This window comes from Spea bombifrons, chromosome 5, assembly GCF_027358695.1.
Source record: "Spea bombifrons isolate aSpeBom1 chromosome 5, aSpeBom1.2.pri, whole genome shotgun sequence".
Taxonomy (NCBI): domain Eukaryota; kingdom Metazoa; phylum Chordata; class Amphibia; order Anura; family Pelobatidae; genus Spea; species Spea bombifrons.
Window position 1 is genome coordinate 48,929,532 of NC_071091.1, and position 17,119 is coordinate 48,946,650.

At 44.5% G+C, this 17,119-nt stretch overlaps 1 protein-coding gene across 11 annotated transcripts in view; it reads left to right on the forward strand.

Moving 5' to 3' along the window:
• Nucleotides 1-8,342, forward strand: part of ARPP21 (cAMP regulated phosphoprotein 21) — a 99,252-nt gene extending 90,910 nt beyond the window's left edge. For all 11 annotated transcript variants that reach the window (XM_053467388.1, XM_053467393.1, XM_053467386.1 and 8 more), the window contains 2 exons: nucleotides 2,213-2,364; nucleotides 7,553-8,342. In XM_053467388.1, the coding sequence (XP_053323363.1) occupies nucleotides 2,213-2,364; nucleotides 7,553-7,810 (410 nt within the window). In that variant the 3' untranslated portion in view covers nucleotides 7,811-8,342. The remainder of the gene's footprint in view (nucleotides 1-2,212; nucleotides 2,365-7,552) is intronic.
• Nucleotides 8,343-17,119: the final 8,777 nt, after the last annotated feature.

The window sequence follows — 17,119 nt, forward strand, 5'->3', positions numbered from 1 at the left end:
AAAACATGCAGTAAACTGCTATCTTGTAGATATTTATTTCTTTGGTGGCAGTATGAAATTTAACAAATATCCAAAGTATTTTTTTTCCAGTTTTATCTATGCCAATGTTAAAATACCTGTAGATTATCAGGGATGTTTCTCTAGTCTCAGGGTTTCAGTCGGAATTGTAAGCTTCAACCTGATTTCATAGCCTGGAGCTGGCTTCTTGATATTTAACAGTTACTTCATTAAAGCTGAATATATCGTAGTTGAAATTCTTGCATTAATAAAAGGTTACTTAGTAAGTTGACTGCATTGATCATTAGGGTTTCCATAGTGACTACTAATAGGACCATTTTGCTCATAGCCATTAAGTTGCTGGATGTAATCTTGTCAAATAAAAGGTTAATATTCTAACCTTGGGCATGGTATAAATATTTATTTTAACATATCAATATCACATATATTGTGCACTATTGGCATACAAAAGAGGTGGTAGGGAACTACAACAGCTACTAGACTCAAGCTGCTCTTAGTGGTCTAGTCTATGAGGACATATCCTTCGCCAACCCTGTTTTAGCTTTTAGTATTATTATTAGCTATTAGTACCTTTAATACTGTCTGGTTACATTATATCAGTAAGTATGAACCACTACATTCATTACAATTTGAACAACATCAATCTAGTGGTAGTGGGGCCACACACTGTTCAGCTAACAGGATACATGAGTAGTGACCAGAGGCCCCAAAATGTCCCTGCATCACTTAAGTCCCTGACTTATAATTAAAGAATGCCAAATCATAAGAGGAAATTGGAAGCAATGTATGTTAGACCATAAGATACACTATTGTTTCCAAATAACAAAATGACAGTGGGTTTTTTTATAACATAAAGAATGCAAGATGTCTGCTGTATAGTATAATGGTATATACCTGCACAGAATATTATTTTTCTAAACAAGTTTAAATCCTGAGTGCACTATGTTAGACTGGTGTTTGTAACACATCACAGCATGCCTTATGTATACAGACACCTGCTATGCAGACATCTGGCGTAACAGAATGCCAAGATTTATCACGCTTAGAACATGCCAATTGGATTACAGTATAGTGATTTAACTGTTCTGCAGTGGTATAGTATGAGTCAACCTGAACCTGGTGTTAACTTACTAAAAGATCCACTTAAAGGTTTAATGGCTATTAGCCATAAGATAAAATGTATCACTCATCTCGTTTTTTCTATTGCAACCAACTGGAAAATTGCTGTTTAGGCTGTTGTCATAGTTATCATCGGCATAGAATCCAGCTCAATATATGCTACCTTCATTAGGACTACTAGGCCAATAGACAATCCCTATGTTTAAAAAAAAATACTTTTCCTGAAACAAACAATATTTGTGTGTACATCAAACATGAAAAAGGGAATTAGGGCGAACAAACCTGTATCCTTAAGGAGTTAAAAAAAATATCTGGATTTTATTTGTAAAATCTGTTCAACTTCATTCAATCGTGATTCATTAAAAAGATAACCTGCAAATCTTTCTTTATATATAAGCTTCACTTTTTTATTTGATATAATGGTAATGAAATGTTCTGCAATTTCCATTCCACTTTCTTTTGTATGTAGATAACTCTGTGTGCCACTAAAATTGATATGCAGTTGTTTATAGTCTGTAAGTGTAGATCCCCACTGTTGTATTAGTGTTGCTTTGTTAGACTTTTTTGTACTTAATTTTGTTTTTAGCCATACTTTTGCATCTTTTGTCTCTTTTTTTTATAAATTACAATCATTTAAAGGGTTAAGTTCAATACTGTTAAAATACTTGGCAATAGTTAAAAAAAAAATGTTTCGCAACTAAGGCAATTGCCTCCTTGTTCACCGTAATATTAGTGTGTATATATATATATATATATATATATATATATATATATATACTATCTGACCAAATGTATGTGGACACCACAATTATTGCCCCTAATTACTGAATTAGGGGGTTTCAGTCACACCCTTTGCTAACAAACATTAGCAGTAGAATATGTTGTGCTGAAGAGCTCTGAAGAGCTCAGTGATTTTAAATTTTCAAAAAATATATATAATTAAAGCCAGAGGTAGCATTAGGATATAATACCTTAGATTTAAAATGCATACTATTACAGGAGGGAATAACAATGATTTGCATATCTGTTTTGTAATACTGGATATAAGTGACTTATATCCTTTTTCTCTCTTTAGGTTCTCAGTCTGTCTTGTCTAATCACCAACAAGGATTCCAGGGACTCGTAGGAATACAGCAGCCTCCTCAAAGCCAGAGTTCGATGAACAATCAACAGGGAAGTCAAGTACAGGGCATGATGGTTCAATACCCATCCATGCCCTCATATCAGGTATCCAACAACTGTCTAAGATAATATATCTGTCACGTACAAGTTGTAGGAGACACCGTGGTCAGGTAGGACTCCAGGACAGAACAAGTTCAGACAAGCCGAGGTCAGGATTCCGGACAGCAGGATAAACGATAAACGTAGCCGAGGTCAGGATTCAGGACATCAGGATAAACAATAAACGTAGCCGAGGTCAGGATTCAGGAGAACAGGATAAACAATAAACGTAGCAGAGGTCAGGATTCAGGAGATCAACATAGTCAGGCAAGCCAAGGTCAAAACACTGAAATCAGGAAAGTAAATGCTATCTGGACACTAGCACAAGGCATAGACAACCATCAGAAGGCAAGGTTTAGCTGGTCTGAGGAGCTTAAATAGGGAACCGCAGAGGAAGTTCGAATTTCCTGCCAAACCCTCATGATGTCACTTCCGGTGTCTGGGAATCGCGGCCATTTTGAGTGTGGTGTAGTCTGCCTTCATAAAGGCCTGTAGTTTGGGAGTTCACCACTAGAGGAGTGCCGTGCGGCTGGAGGTCTGCCTCTCCTGCGCGGCTCCTCGGAAGATGGTAGCAGAGGTGGCCGTGCGGTGGAGGGGGGTCTCCCTCTCCTTCGTGGCGGCTGCTGCGGAGGTGGCCGTGCGGTGGAGGGGGTCTCCCTCTCCTTCGTGGCGGCTGCTGCAGCGGCATGGGAACTGACTACAGGTGAGTAACAGTACCCCCCCTCTCAAAAGGGCGCCCTCAGGGCGACCACCAGGATGGGAAGACTGTCTAGCGTGAAATGCACGTATCAACCGAGTCACAGAAAGTCGTACCGCTGGCACCCAGGAACGTTCCTCGAGACCGAGACCTCTCCACTGTATCAAGTACTATAGACTGCCCTGCTGCCTCCGGGAGTCAAGAATTACTTGGGGAATACGCCTCTCCAAACCTCCCCTGGAAGTCCTCGTCGTAGAAGGTCCTAAGTGTGGAAAACCCAGGGAAAGGAAGCGTACCGGGTAGCGAGAGTTCATAAGCCACAGGATTAATCTGACGTAGAACCGGAAAGGGGCCAATAAACCGCGGAGCCAATTTCATAGAAGGAACCCGGAGTCTCAGATACCGAGTAGACAGCCAAACCCTATGACCAGGTTGATATGAGGGGTTAGCAGAACGCTTCCTATTGGCCTGTCATTGCTGGAGCTGAGCGGCACGTTCTAGGGCTGAATTAACAGAAGCCCAGGTGGCACGTATGGAAGCAAGTCTCTTCTCCAGATCTGGAACAGGGGAAACAGGTAATATTCCTGGGAGAGACGGCGGATGAAGACCATAAAGGCAGAAAAACTGAGAGATCCTAGTGGCCTCCTGGAGCGTGTTGTTCCTCATGAATTCTGCAAACGGCAGTAGATCGCCCCAGTTGTCCTGGTGGTCATTGATGAAGAGGCGCAAGTATTGCTCCAGATGTTGATTAGCCCTCTCAACCAGGCCGTTCGTCTGAGGGTGATATGCCGAAGAGCAATGCCCAAGGATTTAGTAAATTCCAGCCAGAATCTTGCTACGAACTGGGTACCTCTGTTTGACACAATTTCAGACGGCACTCCCTGGAGACAAACAATCCAGAATGTCCCGAGGTTCTGGCAGCATGAAGTGTGCGTAGAATAGGTGCACACAAACTGGGAGGAACATATAGCTTCCCTGGAGGCATGGAGACCGGAGCTTGACCTTGAGAGCGAGTGATGTGATCCAGAAGAGGAGAGTGACCCCGTAACCGAATGACACCAACGACCTTGGTAGAAGGGACAATGGGTTCAGGTTCCCTACTCTCCTCCTCCGATCGTGTATGCATGCGAGATAACCCATCCGCCTTAGCGTTCTTTGAACCGGGGCGGGACGTCAGCACGAAGGGAAAGCGGGAGAGGAAAATAGCCCACCTGGCTTGACGAGGATTGAGGCACTTGGTAGATTCCATGTATTGGAGGTTCTTATGATCGGTAACAATCAAGGCAGGTACGGAAGCCCCCTCCAACAAGTGACGATACTCCTCCAAGGGCAGGATAACCACCAACACTTCCTTATTACCGATATCATAATTCCTCTCAGCTGTGGAGAAGTGCCTGGAGAAGTAGCCGCAAGAATGCAGTGGTTCGCTGTAAGAAGCTCGTTGAGAGAGTATAGCTCCAACCCCAGATTCAGAAGCATCCACCTCTAGGACAAAAGACAGATGAGGGTTGGGATGCCGTAACACCAGAGCCGTCGTGACTGGGTGGCATGGTACCAGGGAGGAGATCAATAGGGCAATCGTACGGTCTGTGTGGAGGCAACCTCTCAGCCTCCTTCTTGTCAAAAACATCTGCAAAGTCTTGGTATTGACTGGGAAGAACTGTAGCGACGATCTCAGATGTAGTGGACACCATGGCCAGTGTCACGGGTCTGATGCAGTGCTCCCCACAGGTTTGACTCTATGATGTGATCTCTCAGGTTGTCCAATCGATGGTGAGATTGTGTGTCTGTAGCCACGGAAAACCCAAAATGACTGGAGTAGAGGGAGAGCAGATAACCAGGAACTGAAGTCTCTTGTTATGTATCATGCCCACGGAGAGTGTCACAGGTGTAGTAATATGGGTGTCAGAGTCCATCCAGGCTGCAGAGCTGCATATCTCTGTTTTTCCCTGCCTTGCCTCAGTTCCCATGTTTTTCTGTGGTCCACTCCTGGATTTCCGTATGCCCTGTCTCTTTCCGTATGTCTGCTCTTTGCTTCAACTCCTGTTTCCTTTATAAGGTGTGTCCCACCCGTTTGTTCTGTTTGTCTCAGTCTGCAGTCTGCAGTCTGCAGTCTAAAGGTATGTCCTTCTCAGTTCTGTGTTTGGATTCAATGTTTAGTTATCAGTACTTTCGTATGCAGGGCTTAGCGTTAGGACCCACCGTCATTGGAGTACTTTGGCGTAGTGGTGGGCTAAGCATACTATGGCCATAACATGTGACGGAATCTCCAATAGTTATCATGTAGTCCTAGGCTAGTTCCTGTATTTAGGTGTGTCTGTCTGTGATGTAACCTGTGGGGTGTCCTGTCGTGTATCCCTGCTAGAGGGGTGTCCTGTCGTGTATCCCTGGTAGAGGGGTGTCCTGTCGTGTATCCCTGGTAGAGGGGTGTCCTGTCGTGTATCCCCGGTAGAGGGGTGTCTTGTCCTGTTCGTGTGTCAGATCTTGAGTATTCCTTGTCTTGTTACCTGTTGTGCCATGTATTATGTATATCTTGTCTGTTATGTTTCTTGCTTGGTCTCCCTGACCCTTGCTCGCTATGTTTCTCCTGTACTCTGCTTAGCTTCCCTACTCTCAGCCTGCAGCATCCTGCACATGATTCCAGTGCTATGTTTCATGCCTGCTCCAGGGTGCCTGCAGGATATCTCCAAGTTCTGCTCTGTTCTGTCTACATCTGCTGCTATGTCAGGGCGCTGGTATGTGGCTGCACAACCCTAGATGCCCACTGTGAGAGTGCAGTCGTTCTGCACCAACTCCGCTACTGCACCGTAACTCCTGAACACAATCTTTGGGCGCTCTGGGTGTTTACAGTCGTCTGTATGGACCCGGTTTGTGACAATGGGTAACCTGAGCAGGATGAAGAGGTCTGCCGTCAATGGCCTCAAGTCTTACAGGAGTGTCTTTAGGCGTTGTGGGAATAAGCTGCTCTTCACAAAAACTGGCATCAATAAAGTTCTCAGCAGCTCCCGAATCCAAGAAGGCCTCTGTGCAAACGGATCCAGTAGACTAGGACACCCGAATCGGAACAGTCATCCGAGTGTTGCTTGAGTCAGAGGACAGGCCCAGCACACCCAAAGCAGGTCCCCTGAACCACTCTAGGTGAGGGCGTTACCCGACTTCTTAGGACAATATCTCGCCCAATGTCTTGCCGTGCCGCAGTACAACCCCCTCTCTACGTCTCCTGGACTTCTCATTCTCCGACAGATGGGTAGCACCCAGCTGCATGGGCTCCTCCAAGGTAGAAGGGTTCATAGGTTGTGGTACGAACAGGACACATAAAGGAACAAACTCCTCTTTCACGTGCTCTCAGACTGTCCCGCTGTACCTGATGCTTGCGGAGTCGAAGATCAATCTGTGTTATGTATGATATCACAGAGTCTAGGTCAGATGGTAGATCTCGAGCAGCAATCTCGTCTTTCAAAGTCTCTGATAACCCATTCAAAAAGGCTGCAATCAGTGCATTGCCAGTCCAGTTCACCTCAGCCGTTAGGGTGTGACATTCGATAGCATAGTCCATCAGAGAGCGTTCCCCTTGGCAAATGTTGAAAAGAGAGGACCAAGCGGTTGAACTCCTGCCTGGAACGTCGAATACTGAGCGTAGTGCAGACACAAATTCTGGGTAGGAGCGAATTACTGGAGTATTCCTCTCCCACAGAGGAGATGCCCATGCCAGAGCCTTGTCGGTGAGGCGCGAAATTACATATCCAACCTTAGCCCGGTCTGAAGCAAAGGCATAAGGAGAAAGTTCGAAATGAATTTCGCATTGGTTAAGGAACCACGACATGTAGCAGGATCTCCTCCATAACGTTGTGGCGGCGTAAGGTACATAGGAGCATGGACCACGCATATGCGTATATAAACTGCCCCCCTATTTTTTTTTAAATTATTTATTATAGTAAATATCTTATCCAAAGTCAATGGCGTTTTACTGTCATCACACCATACAATAAATATTTTTCATCCAGTCTATGGAAAAGCTTCCCTCCACAACATGTAAACAACCTACATGTAAAAATAGAATACCACTCCCTCTCCACATTGACCCATTCACAGTAAGGAGGTGAAAAATGGTTGGCTCAAGACTGTAAAAAAGAAGAGTTGACTGTTTAATACTCCGGGGCTGGAGCCACACCGCAAAGGTGAAAAGGAAAGGGAAGATGTTGAATGCTAGAGAACCACAGTAGCATAGGAAGTAAAGAGGAAACATCTCATGTAGATGAAAGTGCCTCAACCAGGTCCCACATTCCCAGAGGACCCTTGCATGAGCCCACTTAACAACTAAATTTACATTATTATAAGTGCAAACTAGAGATTGATGAAGGTGAAGGCTGGATCACCTAATGCATTTGCTATGATTTAAGCTATGCTGAAAATACCTATGGTAAACCCATATAATGAATATAAAAAATGTAAATATGTAAACCAGGATGCCATAATGTATTTTCAATTATCTTTCAGGTGCCTGTGTCACAGAGTTCCCAAGGAATGCCACAGCAAGCATTCCAGCAACAAATTATGCTACCTAATTTGTCAAGTCAAGCACCTCTATCAACAACTGGGATGCCCGTATACTGCAATGTTATACCTCCATCTCCACAGAATAACCTAAGGCTGATTACACCACACTGTCCTAATGATAATGTTCCAGTTATCTCCGCAAGCTGCAGGACAAACTGCTCAACCATGAGTAACACTGGGTGGCAGGTCAAATATTGACAAGTTGGAGAAGCCTATACACACACTGCCTGTTTTTTTAGAGTGTTTCTCAAGAAGCACCTCCTCTATGGCTTTCAAAAGAACACAAAAAGAAGTTATCAGTCAAGGAAAAGCATATTTTAACTGCACAGGAGATTTCTGTGTTTAAACTGTATAGGAACAAAACATGTCAATGGCTAATGGTGCATCATTTTCACATTTGCCAAAAAAGTGACTTTAAAACTTAATGACATTAATTTAAAGATATTTTCTCCTACCCATGAACACCTATGTGTAGAATGTAATAACCCTAACCCAAATTAGTTTTGTATTTTGTGTTGACTTTTGTGAACTTAAAGTATTTATCTTGGATATATATTATATTTATATATGTAAATAAATATAAAAATCACTGTACCAAAGTTGTATGGAAAAAAAAGATTGGTGAAATGAAGGAATAATTTATACACACTATAACATTTTATATGGGGATTTGCTGTATTGTAATGTTTATCCACAGTAAAACAAATTGACACAGGTCACCTTTCTATAAGTTGTCTGGCCTCTTCTTTGATGCAGCCTGTATCTTGAATTATATGGTCTATAGAATATTTCCACATATAAGAATAACATATTTGGCGACAGACCAAGTGATATTATTGGTTGGTATCATTGCAGGGGGAATGCTTTAAAGGCAGTCTTATCACTAAAGGAACCTAAAGGACAAATCACTTTCTGCCCGATGGCATAAAAAATAAATACATAAATAAATAATACATTTAGAGAGATCATCTAAAAAACAATGACACTTAAAAATTAAAAACCTGGCACAAAGAAATAATCCTCCACTGTTAACTCTGTTAACTCAATCAACACATATATTGGCAATCAACTACAAAGTGAATAAATTCAAACCTAAAAAAAAGTAGTAACAAATGGAGCATCCCTTTTGTTAACATTACTTAAACAAATAGAAACAGAAAAATAAGATATTTTTTCCAGGGGAAAAATGGCAAAAATTCCCCTCTATAAAATGAGATAAATGAAAAATTACAAAATACAAGACTTTGCATTTTTAATAAAAATGCAGTTAAGCAGCATTATTTGTTCTTTACATGTACTGAAAAAAATCTTCCAATATTGTTACCCTCTGTTGTGGAAGGTCTTCAGAACTTTATTAAATAACCCATGACATTAATTTCAGACCTTCAATTGGCATCAAATTGCCGCTTCTGCAACCAAACCAGACAAATATCTTACTGCTCCATCATTAAATATCCCCCACTGAGATTAATCTAGATTCAAATTGGAGTTCAGCCAAGGATCTTGTTTAACATTCTGCTGGTAAAAAATTTTTAAACATCTGCATTCGGTTTATCACTTTGGAAGTGCTGATCATGTATATCCAACTGAAAAAATCTCTTTATAAACAGTTTTTGCACTTAAGCATGCAGCTGTTAAAGTACTTCTAGCTCTGTGCCGGTCCACAAATTGCTTTTGTAGTTTCTCCATTGCCACGCTGTAACAGAGACCCGTACTTCGGATGAGTAGCTCCGCCGTGTTGGTCTTGCATTGCTGAGAATTCCTTAGGCAGCCCAGTAATTATACCTCTTATTCACCTAGTCACTCGAGACACAGTGTAGGGTTAAAAAAAAACAGACCACTGTATATTGAAAAGGACACAGGTACACATAAAACCAAGTGAAATACACTCCCATGTCCACTCCCCTTGTCTCACCCAGGGTAAACATTGCAGCCATGTTCCTGGTGCCCTCCCCTTGGCACCCTTCTGTGAAATGTCCGGGTGTACAGAAAACAGTGTTCCCCAGGTCCCCCTAATGGGGCTACCCCAAACCTTGTATATCCTTGGGGAGTTCCAAGGGAATACTGCAGTCTTTCGGTCCGTTATAAGTTGCGGTGTCTTGCTCAGTGAAGGGATAACACTTAATCCAGTGGAGACAGGTAAAATAGTTCTACTGAGCAGGCATATTAAGAAAAAAAACTTTAGGATCAACTGAACAGAAGACTACCAGACAACAGCCTAACTGTAATCTTCAGTATGTGATACAGGAGGGTAACATGGGAAGGCAAGGGAGAAAGGAGATAAAGATGTGGAGGGGTGCAAAGAGAATAAAGAGAAGAAATACAAGGCTGTAAACACAAGGAAACTCAAAATTAAAGAAGATACTTAAACTCTTTGGAAGCCTTAAACTCTAGCCAACTCAATCATGTACCCATATACTGTGTGGTTTTGCTTGAGGACATCAAAATAAACTTCTCCATCTCCTTGGAGTCACACTTCTGCATGGGGATTACAAATATTGCAGTATATAACAAGTGCTTTATATGGAATTTCTTGTATTTTGAAATGGGAAGGGTTGCCTGATTGAAGAGCATTGGACCTAGGTAAAATATAATTTTTGCATTATATGTTGTAGGTATTGGGGTATATATGTAATAACATTTTGTACTTTTATTGTTAAAAGGACCCTAAACAAACGTCACAATATTTACATTTTATTATTTATTTTATTAATGCCACTCTTATCCTTTTCACAAGTATGATTGAAGTATTTTCTCAACTCAAACGCTGTTTTTGCAGTTCTTACATGCACCCTGCATCTAAGCATTGGGAAATGGCATCATATCCTGGAGTTCAGACTACAAAGGAATGAAACTGAGGGAATGCCAATGGAGAGGGCTTTGCTGGACCACAAGAGAAAAACCTCTTCCTGTCCTAAATGTAGATGTGTGTGATGCATTGAGTGAGTTTGTATATGTCAGTGGGTACATGTATAAATGGGAGTATATGTCCGTGTGAGTATATGTAAATGTGTGAATGTGAAGTTATACTATATGGAAATAAGTATTAGAACACCTGACCATTACACCAACAGGCACTATTATGACATTGCATTCTCAATGCGTAGACATTAATATGTAGTTGTACCCCCTTTGCAGTTATAAAAGCTTCAAATTTTCTGCGAAGTCTTCATAAATTTTTTTGAGTGTTTCTGTGGGAATTTTTGTCCATTAATCCAGTAGAGCATTTGTAAGGTCAGGGACTGATGTTGGACAAGAAGGCCTGGCTCGCAATCTCCATTACTGTTCACCCCAAAGATGTTTGATTGGGTTGAGGTCAGGGCTCTGTGCGGGCCAGTCAAGTTTTTCCACACCAAACCTTATCCAGGGTATCCTGCATGTCCCTTATTGGATGCTTGTTAGGCATACTACATAAATCATTGCCCCTTCTCTCTGCATGTGGCCCAGAACTTTGCTTTGGCTCTGCTCCCACTAGAGGCTGACAAAAGCCTCTCTAGCTATAGAATATGGACCTAGCTCTAAATGAAGCCAAGTTGCACCGCTGCTTGTCTCGCCACCCAGCAGACGTAGAAGTGCCCCAAAATCCAGACCAAACACTTTCAAGGAGCAGGATCAAGGAGACAGCAACAACAGTCCCATTAATACTGAAACAACGAGCCCTGAGATCAACAAAAACCATAACCAATAAACAAACCCTGTGATCCATCCAACCCTCTAATGAAGCCTAGTCAGAAAAAACCCTGCAGCTCTGTGGGTGAGAAAGAACCCCTCAATGTTGAAACAGCCCAGATACAGCAAACCCTTCCAAATGCCATCATAGGAATTCCAAGTAGCTGGAACCATGGATCTCTGCAGGAAGGTCAGAGCCTGTCATACCCTAAATTCCAGATTTAGGCCGGGCAAGACAGCTTGTCTCGGCTCCGGAGCCACCTGGCAGAAGGGGTCCTACTGTTAGTGAGATAAAAAGTCAGCAGTCTTATGAAGTCCCCTGAACTACCCTGACGCACATGTTAAGCTGTAGACAGCTACAGTAAGTAGACAACAACATCTGTGCTAAAGGAAGCAGTAAAAGGATTACTTAGCAAAACAAGTGAGTAGTAAAAGAGAAAAGTCCCCAAAGTACAAAAATACAGTAAAAAGTATATATGCAAAACTGCATGTGCTTCTCATCTGTGAAGTATGCTCCTCACTTCTCCTGTCCATAAACATGTAAAACAAAAGAAAAAAAATAGGGCACAAAACAATCATTTAATAATAAGAATATGTAACTCACAATGTACAAATACAATTAATACAGTATAGAAAATGCCTGCTTGCAAACATGCAAAATGCTGAGCAAGGATTATATAAGATAAAAAAATAATACCGTATTTGCTCGATTATAAGACGAGGTATTCTAATCGGGGTCGTCAAATAGAGGTCTGATTATGAGACTAAGATCCAGATCCCCCGCACCGCTGCAGGGGACCTGGATCCTCCTGTCTCCCCCCCCCCACCATTTAACACCCCCCCCCCACACACACACACTTACCGGTGCTTCCTGCTGTATTGCCGGGGCAGCGGGTTGCCGACAACGTCCGCTGCAGCCGGAAGGAGGTGTGGCTAGCAGCGGGGGTTGTCTGCGTCCGTCGCGAATACCTTCCCCGACTGTCAGAGATCAGAGAACTCTGATCTCTGACAGCCGGGGAAGGTATGCACGACGGACGCAGATAAACCCCCGCTGCCAACTCCACCTCCTTCCGGCTGCAGCGGAAGGAGACGTCAACCCGCTGCCCCAGCAATACAGCAGGAAATTGGAAGCACCGGTAAGTGTGTGTGTGTGTTAAATGGGGGCATAGGGCATTTCTGGAATGACTTATACCCCTATATGCCACTCTGGCACTTAGGGGGTTAAAAGGCATATTATGGGGCAGAGTGGCATATAGGGAGGTATAGAGCACTTAATAGAGCACTCTGCCTCCTGAAATGCCTTATACCTCCCTATATGCCACTCTGCCCCATAATATGCCTTTTAAATCTCAATGCTTCCAATGCTTAACAGACAAATATATGCAAAAAGATGCAAAAATATAAAAGTCTGTGGGATGATGTCAATACATCTCACAGCTAAGCAAGAGAAAATGTAAGTAAAAACCTGGATAGTGCAGCAATAACACACACAAAAAGCTGACTCCACATCAAAATCAAACCCAGACTAATAAATCAGCAGCTGCCCTATCCTTATACCCCCACAGCCAAGGCTGCATCCTGCTTACAGATACTGACGTCTTCCCCTTTTTGGTCCAGCAACCCCAGATTTTTTAAAGCATTTGATAAGGGGATGGGAACCATGCAGGTTGCTCCACTTACTCTGGCCTTGGTTATATTGCCAGCAGACCCCATGTTTCACTGCAGCCGATGCTTCACTACTTGAGAAAATACCGGCTGCTGCTGGAAAGAGAGACTGCTGATTGTGCGAGGGAGCTGTAACCCGGAGCAAGAGGGCAATGTTCTTGTGGTCCCACCTAATGCTGGTATCTGCTGGTATCTGCCACACCTGCTCATCATACATATGCCATGTTGTCCACCATAGGTATGATGAGCTTCCCCAATACTGTTAAAAATAGATGAAAAGAGCACAGCAATGTTTCAGTGTTCTTTCACCCACCACACTTGCCAGTATGGAAAAAACCTGCATCCAACTGGAGAAAGACTGGGGAATTAAGTGGTATCACAGCTTCTCATTATCTTTTTTTATCCTTCTGATTTAGTACCCTCAAAAAAAAACAAAAAAAAACTTTCATTTTAGCTAAGTAGGCCTGTTGGATGGTGTCCTTTTCAGCTGTTTTATCACCAGTTTGCTGGTGATTGGATGGACAGGAGAGGTGAGAGGGCCAGAAAAGAAGTCAGCCACAAGCTGGCAGCTGGAACAGGGAGCAGCCTGGAAATAGGTGGTTGAGCGGGGGACATGGGAGGAATGGGGGAACCGCTCTGGGAGTGCAAAGTCTCGCCAAGGTTGAATGTTGGACCAGATTTAGCCTCGTATAAAGACAGATAAGGCCCAGCAGCAGGGGAGGGCTGGCAGCCTAAGGCCTGGGGGGCAAGTCAAGTCAAGTGGCCCATTGTGCCACCGAATCAGCCCATCTTTTCCTGATTTTCTAACGCATATTGATTATAAAAATACAAATATGATTCAAATGTGGTTTAACATAAGTAAATTTAATAGCAACAAAGAATGGTAAAAAAAAACGCAAAACCTAATGTCCCCCTGATGCTCAGCCAGGTAAATGTCCCCCATGATACTGGCTGAGAATTATGGGACATATAGTACACAGCAGCAGGGAAAGTGTTTTTAAGGCTAATATGAGTACCCTACCAGGATCAAGTGGGCCCATACACTCTCAAATATTAATTCCCTGGAACAGCTGATTGGGGACAGAGCTGACACATGGGAGCTGAATGTGGACAGTAATGACATGGGGGGCTGAATGGGGACAGAGGTGACACTGGAGAGCTGAATGTGGACAGCAATGACATGGGGGGCTGAATAGGGACAGAGGTGACACTGGATAGCTGAATGGAGACAGTAATGACATGGGGGGCTGAATGGGGACAGAGGTGACACTGGAGGGCTGAATGGGGACAGTAATGACATGGGGGGCTGAAAGGGGACAGAGGTGACACTGGGAGGGGCCGATTGGGGACAGAGGTGATACTGGTGAGCTGAATGGGGACAGCAATGACATGGGGGGCTGAATGGGGACAGAGGTGACAGTGAGGAGCTGAATGGGGATAGTAATGACGCTGGGAGGGGCTGATTGTGGACAGAGGTGACACCGGGAGGGTATGATTGGGGACAGAGGTGACACTGGTTGGGGCTGATTGGGGACAGAGGTGACACTGGAGAGCTGAATGGGGACAGTAATGACATGGGGGGCTGATTGGGGACAGAGGTGACACTGGTTGGGGCTGATGGGGGACAGCAATGACATGGGGAGCTGAAAGGGGACAGAGGTGACACTGGAGAGCTGAATGTGGACAGCAATGACATGGGGGGCTGAATAGGGACAGAGGTGATACTGGATAGCTGAATGGAGACAGTAATGACATGGGGGGCTGAATGGGGACAGAGGTGACACTGGAGGGCTGAATGGGGACAGTAATGACATGGGGGGCTGAAAGGGGACAGAGGTGACACTGGGAGGGGCCGATTGGGGACAGAGGTGATACTGGTGAGCTGAATGGGGACAGCAATGACATGGGGGGCTGAATGGGGACAGAGGTGACAGTGAGGAGCTGAATGGGGATAGTAATGACGCTGGGAGGGGCTGATTGTGGACAGAGGTGACACCGGGAGGGTATGATTGGGGACAGAGGTGACACTGGTTGGGGCTGATTGGGGACAGAGGTGACACTGGAGAGCTGAATGGGGACAGTAATGACGTGGGGGGCTGATTGGGGACAGAGGTGACACTGGTTGGGGCTGATGGGGGACAGCAATGACATGGGGAGCTGAAAGGGGGCAGAGGTGACACTGGGAGGGGCTAATTGGTGACACACGTTGTTGATGAATGAAAGTGGTATGTTAGTGGTGACACTACCTTTTTTTTTCACGAATACAAAAGAATAATATATAATTTGTACAAAGATTGGTTTAATAACCTTGTACTTATTCCACTTCTTCGTCTAGGCCTCCGTCTCCTGGTAGCTGCAGACTGCCGTTTCTACTTTGTGTCACTAACATCCGGTGCTCCAGCAGTCTGAGCGCGAGGGGGCGGAGCTTTCACCCCTGACGCTGCTCCCATCATCACTAGGCGGCCAATCTAATCTAAAAGGCCGATGCGTGCTGCTGATGTCGCCGGCCGGAGCTTCTTTAATACTTGCCATATGAAATAAAAAAAAATAAAAATAAAGTAGCGCCGGCCGGCGGCATCAGCAGCACGCATCGGCCGTTTAGATTGGATTGGCCGCATAATGATGGGAGCAGCGTGAGGGGTGAAAGCTCTGTGCGAGGGGACGGAGCTTTCAACCCTCACGCTGGCACTGCTCCCATCACTAGGCGGCCATCGCGTACGGCCGCTGGGTGCTGATGCTGCCGGCCGGCGCTGCTTTGATACCTTTTTTTTAAAGGATCGGCTTGCCATAGTAAGTAAGTAAAAAAAAAAGTATTATAGTAGCACCGGCCGGCGGCATCAGCACCCAGTGGCCGTTTAGATTAGATTTCGGGCGGCCTGGGGGGCAATTGCCCCCCGGCCCAGCCCGCCCCTGCCCAGCAGTAAGCAGGAGAAGCAGTGTCACGAACCGGGTGAACAGGTCTGATGGGAGCCCAGGTGCAGGGGATATGAGGGGCTCTGTCTGTACCCCACGATGCATGATGGCTTGGGGTTGTTACAGACAGGCACAGGAAATAAATCATAGACAGAAGATACTGATATAAGAGTTGTATTGCAGATGATGGAACAACAATATATAATGATAGAAAGTATCTTGGCAGGAAGCCCTCTGGATGGGGCACACACGGCAGGAAGCCCTCTGGATGGGGCACACAGGACTGGAAGCCCTCTGGATGGGGCACACATGACTGGAAGCCCTCTGGATGGGGCACACACAACTGACAGCCCTCTGGATGGGGCACACACGACTGGAAGCCCTCTGGATGGGGGCACATTGCAGATATACCAATTGCAGGGTACTCAGCTTGGGAGTCCACTTGTGGGGTGCTGGCCGCAACTCAGGAACCGATCAGGAGCCAAAACAGGCAGTCCTATAACAATAATTTCAAGGCCCAGACTGAATGGCTGGGCAGGTTTATAAAGGCTGGCTAGATCAGGGAATAAAGAGCAGCTGGACATGATAATCACTCTGAGTGCTTCAGAGTGGCAAGGGCGGCGACTAGTGGTTGGTGAAATGAGCAGCACAAGGTTGTGTGTATTCCAGGCTGCGAGGGGTGGAACATTACAAGCAGGTCTTTTTTTCCTCTTCTCATTTTTTGCCGTTCCAGATGCAGGGTTAGCCCTGGGAACCACAGCAGGCTAAAGACTGAGCCCAGTGGGAGCCTTAGATACCCTGGAACTACGAGGCATTCTGTAGATGATGTGTTGGGAAAGTCTTAAATAATGTCCTCCAATTTTTCTTACAACCATGCATTGCCTTTCTGGAGAGCAGCTCTTTTAATTGACTCCTCCAAAACCCTTGTTGCCATGGTGAAGCGGCAGAATCATAAGGTGTATTTAGTTTTTCATATGTCTTCTCCAGTGTGGCTTTCTTTTTGTTGAATAAATCATGACATGTATTTTTTTGAGGTCTTGGCAAAATGGTGTCCACAGTGGGCCGAAAAGCAATGCAATGCCACAGATTCAGCTCCATGGCAAACAAAAAATACATGTTAGGATTGGATAGATACTTTTTTAAATGATATTTTCTGGATATGCACAATAACAATGTCCTTAAAATATGTTACAAAACAGCGTTGGGGAAAATTTAAAACTAGAGTGTGTGGGGGAGGTTGAAGATAGGATTAAAGGCATA